The sequence below is a fragment of the Dysidea avara genome, chromosome 3 (assembly GCF_963678975.1).
Source record: "Dysidea avara chromosome 3, odDysAvar1.4, whole genome shotgun sequence".
In the NCBI taxonomy this organism is placed as follows: domain Eukaryota; kingdom Metazoa; phylum Porifera; class Demospongiae; order Dictyoceratida; family Dysideidae; genus Dysidea; species Dysidea avara.
Genome location: NC_089274.1, coordinates 47,394,215 through 47,418,722, shown reverse-complemented (window position 1 = coordinate 47,418,722; position 24,508 = coordinate 47,394,215). Strand labels below are relative to the sequence as shown.

The 24,508-nt window shown below is 38.3% G+C and overlaps 1 protein-coding gene across 4 annotated transcripts; it reads left to right on the top strand.

The window, feature by feature from the left end:
* The first annotated feature begins 294 nt into the window (after positions 1 to 294).
* Positions 295 to 24,508, top strand: LOC136251328 (uncharacterized). 4 transcript variants are annotated; one of them, XM_066043766.1, is made up of 12 exons: positions 295 to 417; positions 3,562 to 3,612; positions 3,670 to 4,152; positions 6,399 to 6,989; positions 7,040 to 7,158; positions 7,206 to 7,585; positions 8,733 to 9,017; positions 9,071 to 9,224; positions 11,216 to 11,308; positions 21,044 to 21,157; positions 21,207 to 21,292; positions 24,281 to 24,508. In XM_066043766.1, exons 1-12 carry the CDS (start codon positions 399 to 401, stop codon positions 24,456 to 24,458), a joined length of 2,553 nt encoding a protein of 850 aa, XP_065899838.1. In that variant the 5' UTR covers positions 295 to 398; the 3' UTR covers positions 24,459 to 24,508. The 4 variants fall into 4 exon arrangements, with proteins under 4 accessions (XP_065899838.1, XP_065899839.1, XP_065899837.1 ...); XM_066043767.1 differs by having other exon boundaries at positions 3,667 to 4,152; positions 7,040 to 7,143; XM_066043765.1 differs by having other exon boundaries at positions 3,667 to 4,152.

Here is a 24,508-nt window from a genome sequence, read left to right as displayed (position 1 = left end):
TACCATTGCTAGATAACACAGCTTCTTAGTTTGTTGAGTGCAAGAGCTAATATTACGTCGCAAAAGAGCATTGGCTGAGTTTGCTTTACAGGTAACATGTTGGATATGGTTTGTCCATTTCAGGTGGAAACTGTTGGTTGCCAGTAATTGCCATTTTTTGGCAATTTCTGAGCAGGTCTATAGTTGCCATAATTGGTTTGTAACATACCTTCTGGTAAAGGCTACTCTGAAGGCTACTACAGCTATTCGACAATATCAACTCAAAAAAGATTTAGCACTGCGCGTTGATTGTGTGTCACCAACGTGATCAATTTTCTTTGTCAGCTTCCAAGCGCCCATTGGCGCTAAATTTCAGTCGTGAACACCGGGCCGAATACAGAGCCAGACCTGAGCTACTGATGTACTGCAGTTCTTTAAGTATGTGTAAACTATGTATAATTCATGACAGGAGTACATGTATACTGTGTATCTTCAAATCACGTAAGGACCACGCCGGGCGTGGAATTTGATTTACCACAATCGCTCGAGCTAACGGTATGTGTGCACAGATTGCTAATGCCAATACGGGGTCTAGCCATAGATTATTCAATGATATATTTTAGACCGTAGTACTGGATTAAAGAGATCTGTGAGGGCACGGCAAGGTTAAACAAAAAAAAGAACACCCTAAACTACATACGAAAATACATTATACATATTAAACTACGCTGTCCACTCACTGCAATTCAGTCCTGGCCAAGAAAATTTTCTGTGAACAGGATATGCACGTCTTAGCTGCATCGTCAAAAGTCTGCTGAACAGCAGACTTGGTGGTGACTGAAGGCTGAGTGAAGTCAACAAAACTCTTGAAATGCCAAATACAGCTGGGCTGATTGTGTCCTAGCACACTAATTTCAACTGTTGTAATAGTTGTTGATCCTCAAACGATCAAATTCTGCAAGTAGTAAGTACTCTGTCTTATTTTGCTTCCTAGATCTAGCTGCTTCAATGTGACGTTCAGAGTCCAAGGGATAAGTCAGCTCTAGTAAAGCTGTAACAGTGGATTCTTCAGAATTATAGACCACAATATCTGGTCTGTAAGAAGTGATCAGCAGTTTGGATGGTACTTTAATAGTCTGACCAGGTAGTGTACCTATCAATGTTAAGGCCCTACTCCCCCAGTAGTACGAAGGGTGGGGATTTGACAATTTTATGAGCAAATATCCCACTAACATTCCCCTGTTGGAATAGTGCTGCTACCTGTAAATTGACATGAAACCATTACCATTGGGTACATTATTGTTATCATTATCAAAAGCTTTACAGCACAGCATACAAAAAGACTAAATGCATATACAGTGTAGTACGTATGAAAGTAAATGTGGTGAGGGTCTGGCAGTAATTACTTCTGCCAGCCTTAATTAATTACAATAAAAACAGACACAACTTGAGTATGATGCTCTCTTTGTTCTGACATTCAGGTCATCAAACTCTATTTTCCTTTCCAAATAACTAGGCTTTGTTCCTCACCTTTTTTTCGCTTTGCAAGCTCCTCCCACAATGGAAAGATAAAATTATTGCAGTGGCAAATGCTCCCCATACCTGTGGGATATTTTGCCAGTTATATTTCCCCTATAATCCTCTGCTTAGCCCATACTGGGAGTTATATGCAACTAAGTGTTCTGTTTTCCTCGTAAGGCCCTACAGTAAGACGGTTTGATAGTACAGCAAAATGCACACTTAGTAAATGTATCAAGTTCTCAGTTAGTTAGAGCCACACAAGAAGGATGGGGTAGGGAATAACTTACACAATTTAATGCCATGCCATTGACACTGATCAGCCAAAAAAATGTAGAAAGACTATTTACAGATTCCTGGTCTGTGGCCGACACTAGTCCGGGATCTTTACCACTCAGCTACCACCTCTTAGGGAAATTTCAGTCTTAGTTTAGGACTAACATTTTCACTAAGAAAATTCCCAGTCATTTATTAATCAAAAATTTTAGTGCTCATCTGAAATTTTGTCCCTACATTTAATCTCTCATTTGATATGTTTGAAGGTGTACACCTCTTTCTGTGATCATTACTAAAGCATAATTTATTGGCTCTGTGGAACTGTACATACCACTTGTCTTCTGAGCCAATAATCTTACATAAACACTATAAAAGAGTGTTTTGGAAAAGGTGGATATGCACTACACAGCGAGATGAAAGGGGTGTAGCATGAAGAGCTATGCATGCAGTGAGAGAATAAGGTTGCATGAAAAGGCACACTTGACCAAAATCAGAAAAGGTTACGTTCAACTTTTATGATCAATTATTGGGAATTTGTAGTAGCTATTGCCCTGCTGAATATAATATGCTAATTGACCTGTCAATTTTGCCAAGCTGTAACTACGTATCAGCTACTTATATAGTATGACAGTTAAACTTCAGCATTTTAATTTTGCTGACTTATATATTCTGTGGTGTATCTGGTAGAGTACAGAGTAACTTCCAAAGGAAATCCTATTCTAGGTGAGCCTGATGATAAGTCCTCCAAAACATGTGCAATAAAAGACAAGGTACATAACTACATAGGTACGAGTCAGGACAGGCAAATCCTCCTGCCAGTACTTTCCTGGTTAACTCTAGGCACCCATTGATTTTACAGCTGTGTGGGCAACCTCCCCAGTTGATACCAGGTCACCGGGTCCCCTTCTAACAGCTTGGTAGACTGAGTAATCAAAGAAACAACAGCAACTGGGTATATCTGAGCATCGAACCTGGAACTTTCTGATTACTGTGGTATACACACACAGACATGTATACACATGCACGTGCACATACACACGTAAACATGCATGCTCACACATGCACATACACACAGAGACTTGCACACACACACACACACACACACACACACACACACACACACACACACACACACACACACACACGCACACACATTGATGCATACGTTCCACCACCATTGAACGTATGTTCCACGTGCTAGCTGTTATAACAGCTGTTTTTGCTCTTTGTGCACAATTTTGTAGATGATAACCCTGGAAGACTTGCAGCACCTCAGCAGGGGTACAAGCTTGGCGAGTGCCAAGTGATGCTATCTAATGACGTCCTGGGTTTGACACAGAAACCCAATCTCGCAAGCTCAAGTCGGTTTAGCCAGTAAAAACACTGTGTTGCCTGGGGTTCGCCACGCAGAGGCATACACACAGACACACACATGCACGCACGCACACATGCATATACATGTATGTGCATACACACAGAGAGACATGCACATGCACAGAGACATGCACACAGACACAACCAACACACATGCACGCACACACATACACACATGCATGCACACGCACACGCACATGCACCCACTTGCACGCACGCACGGCCCGCAAATGAAGCACAGACATGCAGAGTTTCTTTAAAAAATAGAACATATTATACACCTACATTGAATACGCCTGACACAATGGTCATTTATGACTCATTTTTTAATTCTATAGTACAGAGGGCACAAGTCAAATTGCTAAGTGTCTATTGTACATACTTATTTGTGTGTAAATGTTGTACTTTATTTAGAATTGAGAAGTTTGGCCCATTGCGTAGCTTCCCTTCACCTATTAGCATATGGTTAGTGAAACATTTTAATGAACATTATTCATGTGTTGTATATTATTTGTGTAGCAGTCAATGGTCAAGTGTGTACAGTACCTAATAGTGTTGGGTCAGTCTTTCAGACTGGGGGAGGGCCTATTGGAACAAGTCAAACATACATACTAACTGGATATACAGTTCAGTGTGAAGGAATTGTGACTACCTGGGAGTTCTGTTATCAGATACTAGGTGCTGTTTCATCAGTGACATTTAATCCTGGTATTTGGGAGAGGACTGGAGGTACTACTTATTCACTCATCCAATCAAACACAGTCACATTCAATCCTAGTGTTGGTAGTACATTTTCATGTCAGAACTACACCCTCCCAGTAACAGAACAGTTCACTGCACCATCAGGATCAGTTGTGGGATTGTATTCTAATATTAATGTACTGTTGTTACGTACTCTTGATAACAGTCAAATAACAACTTATCAAGTTACTGGTAATCAAAACAGTGTTGTTGGTAGAAGTTCCAATGATGCCAACTACAACATTGCTATTAGAGTACACCTTGGTAAGTTAGTAGGACTTGTCATCTTTTTAGTATTTACATGTGTAATATGTTCTACATGTGGTCACAATGTTAGTCCCAAGGAGCATGCATATGAGCACAATGAGTTTGTACTGAAAAGTGTAGTAGTGATGCTTAGGAGTTCTCAAATACAAAGATTGCAGTTAAGTACTAACGGCAATCTCATGCATTTAAGTCAGGATAAACACAAGACACTACAACTCTCAAACAACAATTTAAAACCGCTAAGAAGGTTAGAGTGATGAACCCCATGACCACCATTCCATTGCTGTCCACCCACCTTAGAATCACAAGAATGTAGTTAACATGAATTGTATTTCACAGCACTTATTATACTTTCATCCTCCTAAAGTTATATAGCATGCAAAATTAGTTGTAGCAGCAGTGGAAGTTTTGTACTTGATTATCAATTACATTTAGAAATGACTCCTGTCCTCTGTATGATATGTGTATTCTAAAGAATGCACTAAACCTTTGTCATTCTGGTATTTTAAAGTTCTAAAAGTTTGTCTTATTTTTGGATGCACATTCTTTATAATTATTTAATATGGAAGTGACTTGTGTGTGTACACTAAGCCAAATGGGCATCCAGGTTACATCTGCTGATATTTTCCTATTTTAAGGGGCTATCACACAGGCCCTTGCTGTAGATGTGCAACCACAGTCAAACTCAAAGTCAATGGTGAAGGCCACAAAATTGCTCTACAGTGTGTCAAAGTCAAGATTAGATTAAGAGTTCAAACCCCACAATCAAAAAGTATATGTATTTAACACTAAGTTTATGGAATTATATGCTAATCTCAAGATATAAGAATTTCCAACAAGGTGCTACAAAGCTACAGCAGACCTTTCATTGTGATTGTAGTGATGTTTCTTGCACAGCTGTTGGTAACACACTCTAAGAAATTAAGTTACAAGCACAAGCGCGCATTGGAAAAGAGGGCAGCAGTCGAAATGAGAAGAAACACTTAAGTCACAGGTCAAGCACTGATAAACACTTCAAGTCACAGGTCAAGGTGACGTTTTCCCAGTCAAGACTTTGACCATGATTACAGATTGATCTACAACGTGTGCCTAGGTGACATCCCCTTTTAAACATTTGTGATAGTACTGCAATCTTTATTTACACACTCTTTACATTTTCTGTACTAGATTTGTCACCATTTTCATCTGTAAAAATCACCGTACAGTCCAATAGTGACTAACGGAACTACAAAAGTAATTTGTGACTATTGAATCACCAGTGTTTTCTAATGTTTCCACAGTCAGGAAAGCAGCACATTTGTTCTGATAGGTGTGCTTGCCACTCTCGGATGTGTACACAGAATTTTATAAAGATGTAGTCCCATTGCATTCGAGGGATGGTTATGTCTAAATAGTACTTATCGCCTGACTGCTTTATTAGATTGTTTTGATCATTTCCAGTTTCTCACTACTAAAACAGTAATTTGTGTAGGTACATATGAGACACCTTTGCATGACTTGCAGGTATTGTGTCCGTGAAACCTAATTGGAAAGCCCGAAGTCTCAATGTTCTGAGCAGTAAGCAAAATTTCAGGGAAGTTTCCCAGGGTTTATGACCCCCACCTGGATATTTCCCTGTCCTGAAAAGCTAAATGTAATGTTTATTAAAGTTAGTGCAACTTACATGGTTCACTGATTGTCCTTGCTGGTGGATAATGTATATTAGCATTCGGTTTAAAGGTTATCAGTTAACCTCCATGTTTACAATTCCACAGATTACCATGTAGCCAGGAGAAACTTTGATGAATTTGCCACAATATGATTTTGGCAAAGGGAAAATTTCTTAGTAGCTAACACAGATTTGTGTTGGACACGCAATTTGGTGGATTGTAGTTTGCCGAAACACCACTCACTCGCCAAACTTTCCTCCTGCCAAACTTTCCTCCTGCCAAACTTTTGAGCTATACATTAATATGATTAACCTAATACCCCAGTTGTTATGTTTGTAATAAAACTCTACAAGACATGAGTGAACAATCAGTAGAGCATGTGCACCAACTAATACATTCATGTATAGTGTAGTGCTTGCCAATTAATATACATAATAGGCAACACTACTTGTATACAGATAATATGTTTGACCCCCAATAGCGTGTTAATGTGCTTTATGGCTTTATAGTTTGTTGTTTTGTTGGGTCTGGTAGTACAATAATCTTTGCTATCAATCTGTGGTTGACATGAGTAATATGTTGACTTTAACTTAGTACCTGGTACATCATCCACTACAACACCAGTTATGTCTACCACTTTGACACCAGTTATGTCTACCACTTCAACACCAGTTATGTCTACCACTTCAACACCAGTTATGGCTACAACTTCAACACCAGTTATGGCTACAACTTCATCATCGGTTATGTCTACCACTTCAACACCAGTCATGGCTACAACTTCATCATCAGTTATGTCTATCACTTCAACACTGGTTATGGCTACCACTTCGGCGGTGGCTATGTCTATGACTCCAACACCAGGTGGTGCTGCTACACAGTCATCAGTTATGTCTACTGCTTTGACACTATCTGTGCCCACTGCTTCAGTTTTGTCAATGCCAGATATGAATACCATTTCAACATCAAGTATGTCAACACTAGGTATGTCCACCACTTCAACAATGTCCGTGACTACAACAACAAACACTGTTGACAATGAAAGTGGCTCATCATCCTCTGCTGTTGCTGGCATTATTGTGGGTTGTATATTAGGAGTTGTTGTCTGTGTCATTGTCTTCTTACTCATCATAATCTTACTGTGGTACAGGAAAAGAAAGAAGGGAAAACTTAACATTCCCCCAAGTAAATTCCTTAACTGTGTATGTATACGATACCATATATGTACATTACAGTGACATTTAGTTTAGCAAATCATGGGTTGGGCTGTGAGCCAATCACTGATAGTAGCCACCAATATTCAACAGTTGACTACCCTGAACAATCAGTGATCAAACAAGTAGGCCATGACAAGGTAATAAGAATTGTGCTTGTAATGTTTCATTCTTTTATCACAATTAGCGGAACGCAAAGCCAGAATATGATTATCCCAATGACCCTGATTGTGGTGTTAATAGCAAACCTTATGAATATTTGATTCCAGGTGAGACCTCGCCTACAGATCGTCCAAAACTGGCCAGCAATGATTATGAGGTTGTTGAACACCCTGACGAGTATTCATCTGCACAACGAGCTTACTCTGATATTCTATATGACACTGTGCAGCACTCAAATGCATTGGAAGATATTTCAGCACACTCTACTACATATGATGACACAAGAGTGTCAGGCTCACCAAGTGGAGATGATGATTATTACTCAGATCCAGGACATTCAGAAGAGGCTATTTATGCTTATTTTGAGAGTAAAAAGTTTCGCATTATATCTGCAAATACTGTAAAGTGAGTGATAGTGTTTACTATTTCCTAGCAAGATGAATGGTAGTAAGGTTAAAACTTCTTATATCAGTTTAATGTGTATCACATTGCAATGGGTTAGGATCAGTGGTTAACTACAGTAACTATTCACACTGCATATCATACATTATGCTAGTACTGTGTATTAGAGATCGTGGAGGTTTGTACATAGAGAGCACTGTACTTCTCTTATCTGTAAGTGATAGTCAGGACACACGTTCACTTGCACGACCATTCCTTCCTTTGATGTAGTATACGTTAGTTCACTAGTAATGAATGTGTTGTTAGAGGTTTTCCTGTTTTAGAGATGAATATCTATGTAGTTAGACCTGTTGGGACCAAAATCATTGTCCTTATTATGGAGGTATCTCTATAGTGTCCTTATTAACTCAGGAGGTTTGTTAAGAGAGGTTCTACTGTAGCCATTCTGCATTGTTTTCGGTTATGTTCTGCCTGTTAGGTAGCATTGCACATGAAGAACAGTACAAGAAACACCTTTAAAATCAATCCACTCACTATCAGGGTTGGGCTCATACTGGTCGGCAGTAGATCAAAGAGACCAGTACAATTCTTACATATATCACTGATGTACATGCAATGTACTCAAATATAACACACAAATGTTCACAGCATATCAGTTCACAGTAACTTTAGAGGTCACCACTCAGGAATTCCTGGGCAAGACCCTGCACTATGGAAATTATGGATGATTCTTGTGATAAAAGCCACCACAAATCAGCACCTATGCAGAAGTGGAGAAAGAAATGAATACAAAGAGGATGAACATAAGTCCATAATGTATGCATTGTAGCTGCTGTGGTCGGCAAAAAGGCTTAAGCAATGTCAAACAATGAGTAAAATCAAGCTCATAGCTTTATCCAAAGTCAGTTATGCTTAGCTGAAGGCATCAGTTGGTCAGTCGGTCGGTCGGTCGGTTGGTCAGCTGGTCAGCTAGTTAGCCACTGTAAAAAAACAATTACTATGGACTGTCGCTCTGAAGGCATGTTTAGGTTTGATATGCCCAAGCCATCATGAAGAAAAGTGAGGCTGATTATTTGGACAGAGAAACACAATATTCGTGATCCCTACTATACAGTACTATAACATTCTGTTCGTTAATGACTACTTTTAGGATGTCACAACAACTTGGATCAGGTGAATTTGGAGTAGTCCATTTGGGCACATGGACTGATGGTTCTGCTGATCCTATACAAGTAGCAGCAAAAGTACTCCATCCAAAATGGTCAAAGTCAGAGAGGGTGAGATTTCTAAGGGAGGCAGCCATTATGGGTCAGTTCAAGGACAACCACATAGTGAGACTTTATGGAGTAGCAACTAAGAAAGACAATACAATGATCATATTGGAGTACATGCCTAAAGGAGATCTGCGAGAATTTTTAATTAATTTAAAAAATATGTAAGGGAGTTACATCATATCAACAACAAGTTTATTTAATGGTATGCACACAGGACACCTCCTGAAACTTGTGGAGAGAAGAAACATGACTTGTTGAGATTTTGTAGACAAATATCATTAGGACTTGTTTATCTTACTTCAAAACTGTTCGTACACAGAGACCTGGCTGCTAGAAACATACTAGTAGCAAGTGATGATGTGTGTAAGGTATGCCGTGGATTGTTTATTGCTCAAAACAATGATAATAACAGTTATTGTATTACTATAGCACATTTGATGCGGAACTTTCTTTATGACCATTTACAAGTTGTATTCCTATTGTACTATAATCTTGTAATTCTGTATCAAATGGTACAGTAGTAACATTTAAGTAGGGATCACCCTGAAAATTTTGTACAGCCCAAAAGTCCGCCTTTACAAATCATCCTAGAGATATTTTACACAGCGAAAATCACTTTTATGGAATAGTACTACAGTGTACCCTCTCTATTACGAACATTTTGGGACCCAGGCCACTTTTTGCTGTAATATAGAGGTTTTCTCTTTCAGAGGTAAAAGATGTATTAACCAGACCTGTTGGGACCAACATTTTTGTCCTTATTATGGAAGTTGTTTCTATTGTGTCCTTAATTCGGGGAGCTTGTTAAGAGAGGTTCCACTGTAGTCCATATGATATATAAAACAGCATTAAATATAACAAAACACTTACAGGTGGCCAGATATAGAATTTTAAAAATCGCCAAAACTCTTTTTAGTCTCACTCCTGCCTCACTGCTTCACTTACTGACCACAGTCGCAAGGCTAGAGGCCAAACGAAGCAGCACACAGCCACCATTTGTGCCACAATAGTAAACTCACCAGCGGGATGTGCCTTTTTGGGGTTATGATGAGTGTAAGTCCTCTGCGCCTCTTTATATTCAATCAGGCTGCTTGTCTTCTTCATCCCACGAAACCATATCGAGGCGTCCATTAATTTTCTTTATCAACACTTTCTTTCAGCAACATACGTATATATACACCACGGAATTATTTCAGAGCTGGATTTCAGAAGCGCTTCAGTCCTGGCGCTACTATAAGACTAGATATATGCAAGTTCGCGACTGGAATCCTGTTTGTGATAGGTTCATGATCACGCCTATCAATTAAAGATCTAGGTAGACTAATAGCAATAGAGTACGGAGACCACACCTCTTAATAGACTAGCTGGTTACTTAACAGCAAACAAAATGACCTCACCCCTTATTGGTCTAGCTAGCTACACACTTGGTTGACTCTAGATATACTCTAATACAACAGTCATGCATGATATTCTAATAGAACAGTCGCAAGTTACATTGTAGCTGGCTGTGCTACAACAAAAAACTAAACAAACTAGTATTTTTAAATATGTAAATTTAAAAATGAATTAGGATCTATGCAACAAAAAAGTAGTGAAACGAGATAAATGATAGTATTACAGCATAACTCAGTGGGAAAGTCCCTACTTTAATAGCTCAATGCTAAAGTAGGGACTTTCCCACTGAGCTATGTTGTAATACCAGTATTCATCTCTAGTTTCACTACTTTTTGTTGTATAGATCCCTACTTCATTTTTAAATTTACAATTTTTTAAAATACTAGTACATTACATTTGTAACACAATCACACGGCAATCTTCACCTTTGAAGAATGATGCTAGACATACCATAAAATTCATACATGTGCCCCACGTGTAAGTGAAGCGCTTTGTGTTCAGCTGCAGGGGTGTGTGTTTGTTCAGTCCATTACACAGCATTTCAATACGAGAAGTGTTTCTGCAATCAATCCAGCCACAACAGAAAATACGGATGATAACTATATTAGCTAGTCAGCAAAGCCACTGGAAAGCCATAATGCGCTACTGTAAATTGACACTTTTTGCTAACTACACAAACAAAATGATGCATACATTGCATTTACTGTGGTATGCCAAAATGCACCTGTCAGGCTGACACAATGTCTAGCAGTGAAAAAATCAACTGCGTGGCTATATATAGTTGTTGTCGAGTTACGCTTGTTTGAAGACATTACTAAGTTAGTTAGTCGGTCAGCAGAAAAGTCCACTAAATAAAAAAAATGTAAGATGAATGATGAGTGACTTGAACATTGTTTTAGGTGGAAAACAATATTTAATGTGGTAGTTTAATTCATTTGCATTAATTTATTGCTAATTTCTACAGATTGCTGATTTTGGGATGGCACGAGATGTATCAGATGACACGTACTATGTGTCCACAGGAGGGAAGATACCATTAAAGTGGACTGCTCCTGAAGTGAGTGTGTGAATGTATCTTATTCAAAATCCAATCAATTTGTAAAGTAAAAACATTGCCTCAAGTGCTATGCATAAAATGAAGTGCAAGTCAAGTGGCTGAGATACCAGTGTTTTTATGTATATATACCACTTTAGCATGGGCATTCAAAGGCGCCGCTCAGTGTTTAACCCACATATTGCCCGGGCAATATCATGGGAAAGCGGTTTGCCAATGACTTTGATACCCAGCAGTTCAAAGAATCGATGCACTTTGACTCGTTATAGTGAGCGACATAGAGCTTTGTATTGTGGGACTCATTTTTGTAGTGGTTGCTAAGCTCAGTATATTTGCTAAGATAGACTAGTTGGTTATTACTAAAGGATAATGAAGGCACAAAATAATTGTTTGGGCAATTGTGGATGCATATTTCTACCCACCGCGTATCAGCCTTTGAACAGACCACGGAACAGCAAAGCTACTACTGCTACGTTGAAATAGGTTAGTAACTTATGGTCCTAAGTACTTAACTTACTGTCCCAATAGCAAAGTTAGTTGGCTTAATATATATCACTTATACCACGGCTGCTTGGTATTTGCTGATATTATACACCCGCAGCCCTCAGGCTTTGGGTGTATATATCAGCAAATCCATCACAGCCATGGTATAACTATTAAATGTAACACTTTCACACCTCAGATCAAAGAAGCTGCCCAGGCTATATTTCATATGTAGCCCAGCTAGCTGGGCTACATACGAAATGTAGGCCGGGCTACAACTTGGCACTGATTATATAGATGTCGACGCTAAAATTGATTGTAGGGATTGATTAATACTCACGTGATTAGGATGCACAACTTGGATTTCGCCATGAAAACCACTCAGATGGAGAGTGTTTTGTTATCCTCGCCATCCTACGAGTTGAAAAATGTTGGGCTAAGGTGAGAACTAGCACCAATCGTTTCCACACGTTTTTGAATACAGACACGCCCCCATCACGAAGTTACCACTCTGCACAGAGTAACCACTTTACCAGGAAGTTTACCTATCTAGGCCTTTAGTGAACTCCATACTTTTCCATAAACGATTCAATAGCACTGATTAAAAGATTAAACTCGCGTAACCGAAATTTTCCATGATATTCTTAGGATATGTCCATTCATCGTAGCCGGACGACCAGAACATACTAGCTGCTGACCCATAATCGAAAATTTTAGGTATGCATATATAATACATCCAGTAGCTGCACTCATATTAGCTCGGGTAATTGATCGCCCTGTACAGGCTATCAGCCTAATAAGTGTTACATATTAGCTGTAACACGGGGTATTCAGGCTTTGCCTGATATGTGTGCCCTCTGCCCTCGGGCCTGCAGCCCTTGGGCAGTCGGGTATACATATCAGGCAAAGCCCTCATGCCTGTTTTACAATTATTACATGTAGCATAAACAAGACAATTCTTTAAATTATTTTTGATAATGGATTGAAGCCTAGTACAGGTAACATGCACGTATTTGTCAACATGGGTCAGGGGCGGATATAGGGGGGGGGGGGGGGGGGGGGGGTCAAAGGGGGCTCCTGACCCCCCTCCAAAAATTTTTAGTATACCAAGATCAAGATACTCTAATAGAGCAGTCACTCTAATAAAGCAGTGACAGTACTAGAACAGTGTGTAGTGAGCTATTTAAGGATTTTTATGTACTTTATCAGCTATAAATGCGTGGTTGGTGAGGTGAGCAGCTATTGTTAGCTGGCTGTGACCTTTTTTTTTTTTTTTGGTCTCACCTTATCAAACCAGAGACAATGTAGTGCCTCAGTTCATTTTTGACCCCCCCCTTTCCATAAGTCTGGATCCACCCCTGTGGGTGGGTAGAATATGGGACAGGAACAGAAAGTGGGAATGAGAACAATGAGCAGTAAAGGTCATTGTGTTAATACAAGTACACAGAAAAATTTAAAATTTTCAACTAGAGTAGGGACCATAGCACATCAATAAAAAGTACTGAAACAAGCTGGAGTAGTGCACGATATTAAATCACAGTAAAACAATAAGAAGTGGTATATCGTTACTGTGCTCATGTTGATGTGCTATGGTCCCTACTCTAGTTGAAAATTCCAAATTTTTCAGTGTACTTGTATGTAAACTTTTTTTGTAAATACTTATTATGACTGGTGAACCCACGCATACCGATCTGAAATGGCACCACGCATCCCAATTATCATCTGAAAAGTGAAGTATCCATTATGCTTCGTTGTCAGCTTTGTTCAATCCGTTACGCAGCATTTCGAATCAAGAACTGTTCAAAAAGCACCCCTGCAATCCACACATACCAAAAGAAATGGTGCCGCACGCCCCAATTATATCAATTATCGTCTGAAAAGTGAAGTATCCATTATGCTTCGTTGTCGGTTACGTTCAAACTGTTACACAGCAGTATGAATCAAGAACTGTTTGAAAAGCACCTCTGTTATCAAAATAGCTGCTATGACAAATACGGACGATTTCCGTTACAAAGGGAAGCCATTATGTGCTATCGCCAAATCAACACTTTTTGCTGTCAGCAAACAATGGGACACAAAGGAGGACACTGGTAAGTCTACTGTGGTATGCCAAAAGGCACCTGTCGGGCCAAAGCAATATCAAACAGTAAAAAAGATCAAGCCTGTAGCCTTAGCCATTATCGAGTTACGCTTGTCTGAAGGAATCAGTCAGTTACTTCAGTCACTAGAAAATTCTGTTAAATAATTTTTTTTAATTCCGTTAAATAATTTTTTTTTAAAATTCTGTAGCAACTTGTCTAAAAGCTTGTTTGGGCCTAACCAATACTGCCTCATCGTCGTCAGGGGAAATTGAGGCTGTTTTTTTGGGTGATATTATTTTGTGGGCCACGCATACTTCCTTGTAGTCCCAACTATACAATACTATCATACTGTATGATACAGGGTGGATTTTACACCAACATGCTTGTTTAAAGCATTGTAGGGTCCTCCTGCTAAAATGATCAAAACACCTAGTAAGCCCTAAAAAGTATTATTTTAAAATGAAGTAGTGATAGAAACGTAGTGAATCAAGAGATATCATTGATGGCATTACTGCAAAGCTACGTACTGCGTTGGCATGCTATCATAATTACTTTGATCAATATGCAAGTAGGGATTTTCCCCCTGAAAAATGTTTGTATTACTGCCATTCATATCTCGTTTCACTACTTTTATCACTTGGATCCCTACATTATAATACATGCTGTGTTTGATCACTATAGACATGGTTGTCACACTCAATAACTTTATATAGATGCAGTTAGACAAGCATGTATGATATCCACACTGGTGTGTTCACTACAGCATTCTGTGAGAGTTTCCTTTCTACAATAGCTTGTATGAGGTATTGTTACAATGTATTCTCTATGAGTGAAGCATCCCAATAAGGAGTAAAGGTACTGTTGTGACTTCAATTGGATAATTTGCTCCACTGTCGTAATTGTAGTCACATACTGTGGCGTAATTTGGTGGCTGTACAATGTGTTGTTAGCCTTGCGACTATGGTCAGGCAGACACAAACAAATTTTGGGTTTTGAAGATTTTTAAAATTAAGTATTTGTTTTTTGAAAAGGTTTTCTTGTTGTTGATGCTAGATACATTGTGAGTCTTCTGTAAAGGTAAATTATTATTGCAGAGAATGTTTCTATGATGGTTGTTAGTGGTAGCATTTTGGCAGGCTATTCTATGATATGATAGCTGACAGAGCCTGTATATTAGTTTGGGAAGTTGCACCTCTCCAGCCTCAGGATAAGAAGTCATATGATGGAGTGTGCAGCAGTACATTTGTCAGGCTGGGGTGGCTCATGAGAGGCTCCTTGACTGTTCCAAGTTTCTTTATCCTCTTCATTGCTCATTGGAACAATTTCAGCCTGACAAGAACACCACATTCCCTATGATATGACTTGTTATCTTGAGGCTACAATTTACAGTTTCAAAGGAGCATATATATTCTGTGCTGAGTAGTTTACTCACCTTGCAGGACCCTAGTAGGATGGTAAATATTCTTGACTGCTCTATTAGAGTGTTTTAGTGCACAGTAGCTGTTCTATTAGAGTGTTTTGATTGTTTTAAATGGAAACATGTAGCAGTACTTCAAACAAGTATAATCTACTATTACCTTTATGAGGTGATTATTCCTGTTCCCACTTTCTGTTCCCATAGAATTTTACTTACTCTGCTAACATGGCTCCTATTTTTGGGGTATAGGTTGTGTACCAACACATGTTAGCAGTACTAGTCCAGTTGCATTTATCACTAGTGTTCCAGCCTCTTTTATGGCATACAATAAGCTTTTTGTTTTGTATAATTTTCACAAACTACATTGATTATCAGTCAACTTAATCGACTGCTAGTTATGGTATTATGATGGTGCCACTAAGCTGTCATGAGAATTGTTAAGTTTTTTTACTGTCATAGCTGTCATTCATCATTGTATTTACTTTATTAGGTATTGAAGTTTTATAAGTACAGTTGGTAGCTATATTGTTACAGGTGGTCAAACCTCAAACTGAACTTTGTGGACTTTACTGATATTCTGTTAACTTACCTGTTGTAGGGACTGCCTATAAGAATTTGCAGATACTACTGTAAAAAGTACATATGAGCACTTTTCAATTAAACTGTTGGAGTAATACTGAACAGTGTTGGGAGTAACGCGTTATGTAATATTATTACTTTTGTGGTAACTAAGTAATATAACGAAATATGCTATTAAAACAAGTAATATAACTCAAGTTACTTTACTTACAAATGTAATGCATTACCCAAATAGTATAGTTACTGTAACCAGCCTAATATTACATAATATTATTACTACAAGTAACGAAGTTACTAACCTTGTTAGTAATCCACTGAGCAACGCCTAGCCACAACGAAGTAATGAAGCCTACTGAATGAAGCTTATTCACCAGCTTCTTACTTATAACCAAGATTTGTACGTTGCCCAACAACAAAACCATGTCATGTGATAAAGTGGTAGTTTCACACGTGACAGCTTAAGGCTGTGGACACAAAGTAATATAATATGTAATATTATTATAATTACTTTATTTTTTGATTAATATGTAACTGTAACTAAATAGTTCTGTAGCAAGTAATATGTACAGTGGAACCTCTCTATTACAGACATTTTGGGACCCAGAATTTTTGGCCACTTTTTGCTGTAATGTAGAGGTTTTCCTCTTTCAGAGGTAAAAGATGTATTAACCAGACCTGTTGGGACCAAAATTTTTGTCCTTATTATGGAGGTTTTTTCTATTGTGTCCTTAATTCAGGGAGTTTGTTAAGAGGTTCCACTGTAATATGTAACTAGTTACTTTTACAAAGTAACTGTCCCAACACTGTACTGAAAAGGAATTACTGGTGATAGAAAGATCTCATCTGAGAGAACTGCATGATGTATACTAATGATATTATTTTAGTTTTCATTTTCTAGCCACTCCCAGTCTTGCCATTATAGCAACAAGTTAAAGGAAAAATTAGGAATTTTAAGTTTGATTAGGGATCATACAAAAAAAAGTAGGAAAACAAGGAAAGTCACCTACACCTGCAGATATACTAGTGAACATTTAATCCCTAATTCAGTCTATATCCCCTAATCGAACTTAAAATTCCTAATTTTTCCTTTAACTTGTTTTTTTTACTTTTTTTGTAACATTATTATGACTGGTGAACTCACGCGTACCACATCAAAAGAAAGAATGGCACCAGAATAAATGTTTTCGTCTGAGTGGCGCACGCCCCAAGAAAATCAAATACTTCCTTCGAAATCACAGTGGCCATTACGCTTCGCTTTCAGCTATGTTCAGCCCATTACAAAGTGCTACAAACAAAAACAACAGTAGAAGAAGTGCCTCTGCAACAATCCAGTCACCACGAGAAACGATTCACATGCCCCAACTATCAATTACTGCCTTGAAAATGCAGCCACCATTATTATTATGATTATGATTATGATTATTATGATTATGATTATTATGATTATGATTATTATGATTATGATTAAATACGGGTAAAGGCATAGCCTGTATACCCGATCAATGCAAAGTATTATACAAAAATAAATCTTGAATCTAGGAAATAACTGTCTAACAACAATTAAAAAGGATTACGTAATTGAAGTACTATTTACAACGTAAGAAGGTAAGCTATTCCAATCATTGGTGATCCTATTAATAAAGTAATTTGATCTACACAACAATCTTGACCGTTCCTTAAACAGCTTGAACTGATGCCCCCTGGTGTGGGTGGTATTTGAGAAAGTATATAAATTAGTAAAATCTCTGTTGAAGTTGTATTAAGAATTTTATAAAGGAAAATTAGGTCACCTCTCAGACATCTGTATTGGAGTGATGGTAATGATAATAATGTCTACCTCTCAGAATAGGGTTTATCCTGTAGTTGTGGGAGAAGACGGGTAGCTCTTCGTTGCACCATCTCTATCTTTCTCTGATCAAGGGTATAATGAGGTCCCCAGATAGCATTGTTATATTCTAACATGGGTCGAACTAATGTACTGAGCAATTGTGTTAGCATGATAGGGTCAAGATAATTAAAAGATTTTTAATCAATCCAAGTACTCGGTTGGCTTTGGTGGTGACTTGAGCAGTGTGCTCATGAAATTTTAACTGGCTGTCAAAAAGAATACCAAGGTCACTGTGTGATGTATCACGCTTCACTTTCAGCTATTTTCAGCCTGTTACAGCGTTACCAACGAAGAACAGTGTTACAATCGTCTTTGCAATCAATCTAGTCACCACGGAAAAAACGGACGATTCCCATTTACAAACGTACTGTAGGGAAGCCATGCATCACGCTACCGCAAATAGACACCTTGAGCTGTCAGCAAAAAGAAATGGGACACAAAGGAGGACAAAAGTAAGTCCATGATGCGTGCATTGTATGTACTGTGGTATGCCAAAAGGCGCATCTCGGGACAAAGCGACGTCGAACAGTGAAAACATCAAGCCCATAGCCGTAGCTGTTATTGAGTTATGCTTGCCTGAAGGCAGGCAGGCAGGCAGGCAGGTAGGCAGGCAGGCAGGCAGGCAGGCAGGCAGGCAGGCAGGCAGGCAGGCAGGCAGGCAGGCAGTAGAAAATTCCATTGAATAATTGTTTTTTAAATTTCATAACAGGAAACCTTTAGGATCGTACTGAAAGCACTTTTGGGCTTAGTTATACCTAACCAATACTGCCAAGGTGCCAGGATGGAGTTGTGAAGCTGGTTTTGGGGTGAATTTTCTGGCTAGGAAAACCCAAACCTTCATGATCCCTAATATACAGTACTACCGTACTTGTATCAATAGTACATAGCACTAATATAAACACAATGTATGTAATAGTTATACCACAGCTGCAAGGGATTTTGCTGATATATACACCTGAACCCCAAGGGCCGCAGGCCCGAGGGGTAAGGGTGTATATATCAGCAAAATCACGACACAGTCGTGGTATAAGTGACATATGTTACTCAGGGCACACTCACCTGATAGGTGAAAGAACTACAGCCCATTTGTTTTATACACTAGCATCTGATGATCGATTGTGGTTTCAATAGTGTGGGAAAATAGCTCTCAGAATGTTATTCCTACGTCATTATGTTTCAACACATGCCAGAAAATTTTGATTGTGGGATTGTGTACTACATTAAACCTTTGCTATTGTGGCAGTAAGCGCTATTGTGACAGTAAGTAAGTTAATACATTAAGTTAAGCACTTGGGAGTATAAGTTACTCACCTAGTTGTCATATTCTTCATGTTTATGGTCTGCTCAATGGCTGACACACCCTCATGCAGAGGGTAGAAATACATATCCACGCATCATCCAAGCAATTGTTTTACAGATCATTCATCTTAGATGTATAGGTTATCGCACAAATCCAGGTATTTAGAAATCTATTTATAGTCTATTTTAGAGACCTGAGGAATGGCACAATAATCACCGAGGACTGATCGAATTAATGCTAACTCACTGGTAGGCTTCCTAGATGAATATGATCATCTTTTTGGTCCAGTGATTCTTTCTTTACACTCTAGCAATGATTTCTGATGGCTATTGTGACTGCAATCCAGCAAATCACGTGACAAAAAATTGTCATGGGTATTTAACCAGTTTAGATACCTACCCTGGGTATCTATTGGATTTTATATACCTCATTAATGAATAAACGTCAAAGTATACTATGTGTGCCTTAGCGTAATATAGTTTAGTTACTGTTAAATAATCTAAACTTAACAACTACACTGAGCCTTGCCTAATGTGTAAACTAAAACCCACAATAAAATGCTCCATGTCATTCAATAAAGCGAGTCAAAGAGTTTGAACTGGTTGTGCATCAAAACCATGAGCAAACCACATTCCCATGATATTGCCCAGGTAATATCTAGGTATTGCCTGGTAAATATGCGATCCTGAGCAGCATCTCTGAATGTCCATGCTAAAGTGGTATATATACCCTTAAATCCCAGTGCGGAAGGGGCTTAAAAAGGGGTTGGTTGTGGCCAAAAAGTTAGTTGTAAATGACTTTTGACTAGTTGGTGATTTGGCTAGATGTAAAAGTCAGAATAATAACTAGCTGCACCACAGAATTACATACACGAGCTGTGCATTTTATAGTTTTGGTGATTTTCACAGTCCACTATTGATATTAAAAAAATACCTTAAAATGTTATAAAACAATAAAGAATTGGCTTGTACGTCACTGTAAGTTTGTTTGCTATTTTCTAGTTCCAGATCTCAGTCACTTATCTCAAATTGTTTCTAGATTCAATCTTGCCACAATTTTGTTTCAACTAGGTAAATATGCTCCCACAGTCTCCACTGCAGTGCAGGGAGTGTCAAATTGCTGCGCTGAGTGATAACTGCCATACAGTTAGACAGGACAGCTTTGCTTCTGTAGGCAATAAGTTAGTTATAACCCAGTGATAATTACCTTATCATTCTGTAGCAGAACCACTCAGACTGATTTGTGACATCCCAACAACTGCAAAAGGAGCAAGTATGGGAATGCTATTACAAACAACACACTAGTACAGTACTTACACTTGCAAATCTTACAATAAAATGTGTTAATCCTTTACACAAGTAACACTATACCAATGCAATGGTCTAAACAAATGTCAAGAAACAGTCTATGATGATTTTCACTCTGGAAATCAGTCCCAGCAGTCACCATGGTGAACCATCTTCACTCTAGTTCCATCGTTCTACATATCTCGCACTAATACTTGCCACTTGCCAGTCTTTTAGCCCTACCACGCCACTCCACAAACCCCAAAACTATTGTAACTTATATCCAGCTACATATACCATACAACTCAGAAACAGCCAAGCTGTGAAAAGATGGTGCCTGGGTGAAAAAAGTTGTGAAATCAAATGTGGCAGTCAAGAAATGGCTGCAATAATGTTAATGCTAACAATGCACACAGCCATTGTTAAAATTTATTATCATTGTAGCCATTTTTTGGCCGCCACTTTTGATTTCACAACTTTTTTCACCCAGGATTTTTAAGACCACACCATTTTTTTACAGTGTATAAATAGCATTCGTATGTAAATAGGTAGTAGGAAGAAGGTTAAAAATGACAGTGCAGTTTCCTTAGTGCAAAAGGTTTTAAAAGTCCATACTGTATGTATACAGCATACAAGGTGTATTCTAACTTGTACTATTGTTAGATTTTTATGTGCATCAGCTGTTTGAAATTTTTTTCATGTAGGCAATATTCTACAAGAAGTACTCAACACAAAGTGATGTGTGGAGTTTTGGATGTGTAATGTATGAGATATGGAGTTTGGGTCACAAGCCATTTGAAGATTGCAGTGCAAAAGAGGTGTAGTGGAGTATTATTATTTGTATTGACATTCTGTTAACAAATATAGTACATGAACAAAGTGACTAGAGGATACAGACTCCCACCACCTCCTGGTTGTTCCAGAGCTATATATCAACTGATGATACGGTGTTGGTAAGGACATGACAACTATACTGTTATTCTCTCTGAAGAAGGTTGAGTAGTTGAAAAAAAATAAGGCAGTGATTTGTTAGAGGCATGGCAAGTATCTTATAATGATGATTTGCTTGTTAGTATTCTCACTGTCTTCATTAACCCACTGACCATTGTAACCGCCATATATGGTGGTGGAATCAACTATAAATGTCCATTTATAGGCATTAATCGAAGACAGATAATTACATGTCCCTCTATTACCGCTACCTCTGGATGTACTCTCTATTTTCTCTATCTTTCAATTCTTCAAAAGGGCTCGTACTGTAGTATGGGCAGTGGCATGGTTCCTCTGCTTCAATTAGTCAATGCTTGAAGTAGATCAAGACACTCTATTAGAGCAGTCAATCACTCTAATAGAACAGTCACGTTTCTACAAGTGCTGTGTAAAGTCCGTAAGTAGCTAGCAACTTAGCTGTAATGTTGATTGCTTTATTAGAGCTGCTTTGTGACTGCTCTATTAAAGTATCTTGATCGTTTATTGCAGTGTGAGATGGAAATTAAAGTGTTACTAAGGGTTTAATAGCTAATATGGATGTTAGCTGACTGCAGTTGCATGCCACTAAAAGTGCTATGATAAATTGTCAATGCAGCAATATTCTGTCACTGTAATCTTAGAGGTTTCTGTCAAAACCATGGAAACCCACCTAGATCTGGTACGGTTTTAGAGTTTGCTTATTCTAACAAAATGGTTGAAATCCCATCCAAAAACAGCTTATAGTTGTACAAAAATTTCATGTTCAAGTAAAGCAGGGTTAACTGCAACAAAAAGTAGTGATATACCAGAGTGATATATCTTCATCAATGCCACGGAAAGGCGGCCAAACTCAAACTATTTATTACTATCAGAGAATCTATACACTTTGAGAATCAAATTTGAGTGGCATTTATGAAGATATGTACCACTCTGTGTGGGAAGTTCAAAGGCCCCGCCAGTGCCATAATTTGTATATGGCACTCTTGCTGACTGCAGCAAGTACATTATAACTTACAATGCACTGGCTGCAGTTTTGCAGACTGCAACAAGTGCATTATAAGTTATAATGCACCGACCGCAGTGCAATATAGATATTGCACTGGCTGCGGTTTTGTGCAGCATTGCATAAGTGACGGCAGCCAAGACCACTACGACACCTCACCTAAAAGGTGGAAAGACACCTCACAGATCACTCGAATTCTTTCATAGCCTGACATGTAAAGGTCGATTGTGGGCCATAACATCACCAATACGTATAATGTTTACCAAGCAGCCAATGGCGATCAAAAAAGCTAACGCGGGTGGCCACAACTCTAGTCTACATATATATATAAACATACTTATACACCTTACTAATCTGGTGCCATCTGAGCCCAAATTAAACTGTAGTCCACTTCGACAATGACTCAATAAAACTATTAAATACTCACCTTTACGTTTGATTGTGGTAACCAGTTTTTGTCATGCCACCAGATTCGAGTTTAGCCAGTGTGAATAGTAAGAATTAGACTAGTATCGTTTAGTGGTTTGGTTTTGTTTACTTAAATTGTCTATTAGCTGCATTTTTTCGCTCAAGAAAATCACTATGGCGATTAGTCTGGCGCTTAGTCTATATGGTGACTGAGTGATCACGCTGGCATGCTGAACACTACATGATGAGAGTCGAACAGCGAATGCAGGTTAGTGATATAAACCATAACGTACTAACTTTCAATATCTCAGGTGGCTGCAGTACTGTAGAGGGAACGTCATCACAACGTTCGGCTTGGTTACCCACAATCAATGTTAGAAACCTGGCCTTTATAAGTGTTACAGCTGTCTTGTGAGACTCTCCCCACCTATTAGGTGAGTGGTACATAACAGTTATACAACATGCACTCGTGTTCTGCCTGTATAAATGCACTTGCCTTCGGGCCTAATGGTCCTCAGGCTCGTGCGTTTATATCAGGCAGAGCACTTGTGCCCATTGTATAATTATATAATATAAAAGCTAGCAGCATCACTTAATACTTTTACAATTATACTATCTGATTATCCACCTCACACATGGCCACACCCTGGTATATCACTACGTTTTGTTGCAGTTAACTCTGCTTTACTTGGATACACAATTTTTTTACAGCTATAAGCTGTTTCGAATGGGATTTATATTATACATCTCAACGTCATGATGTTCAGAAATAATCCCATAATCGATATAATCTCTCAACCTTAGTTTAATACTTTTCCAAATATTTGTAATTCCTTCTGCAAGATGCTGAAACTGCACACAGATGTATTTGATTTTATGTGATGCATACAATTATGTTGGAACCACTTGCTGTTTTGTTGAGATTCAATTTGTAGGATGAGGTGCACACATTTGATGTGATCCAGTTTGTAATGTGGTTACTTATCCCACGTTGACTGTTGATTGGCCAAGTGACATAGGTAGGTAGGTAGCTCCATGAAGGTGGTGGTATATGTGTATAGTGGTCCATTCCAACATAACTGTATACATAGCCACACTACAAATAGCAGGGGAGTAATTGCATTTCAAAAGTGCTTCATTTTTGTCATGCATTCTTTCCCACATTTTTGTGAAGTTGGTAAAAATAGGAAAACTGAGTTGTGTAAGGATCTTGATTAGTATTCTGGAATCAGGTCTTGCTGTAGCCTTGTTAGTTTCAAAGGTGCATCAACAGTCAACATAGTAACTTCCTTAAATTATATTCTCCGTTGCAGTTGCAATTTATAACTTTGTTATGGATCAAGCATATTATCGATCCATTTATGTTATTACCTTATCAACATCCCATAAAGAAATATTATTGCTTTATTTCATTGTTGTCTCCAAATATATAGTAACATACTTACAGCATTTAAATGAGCTGTAGAACTTCACTACATATGTATGTACAGGTGTCCTATAATACAGAAGTTTTGATAAGAATTGATTAATTTATGATGCCTTTATAATTATTTTGTTACAGGAATCCACTACCAAATAAACGTATCAATCCACGTGAAATATCAAGGACACTAGAGGAATCGAATGTGACGTTACTGACACCCAGTGATTCAGAAGAGTCATCCACAAAATTGGGAGCATCACTTGATACAAGCACTCACCTCTTCACTATACTCCAGAATACTTATGTACCAAAATGATATATTTGTACATATGTGTTGAAATTTATGCTAACTATTAATTATATTTA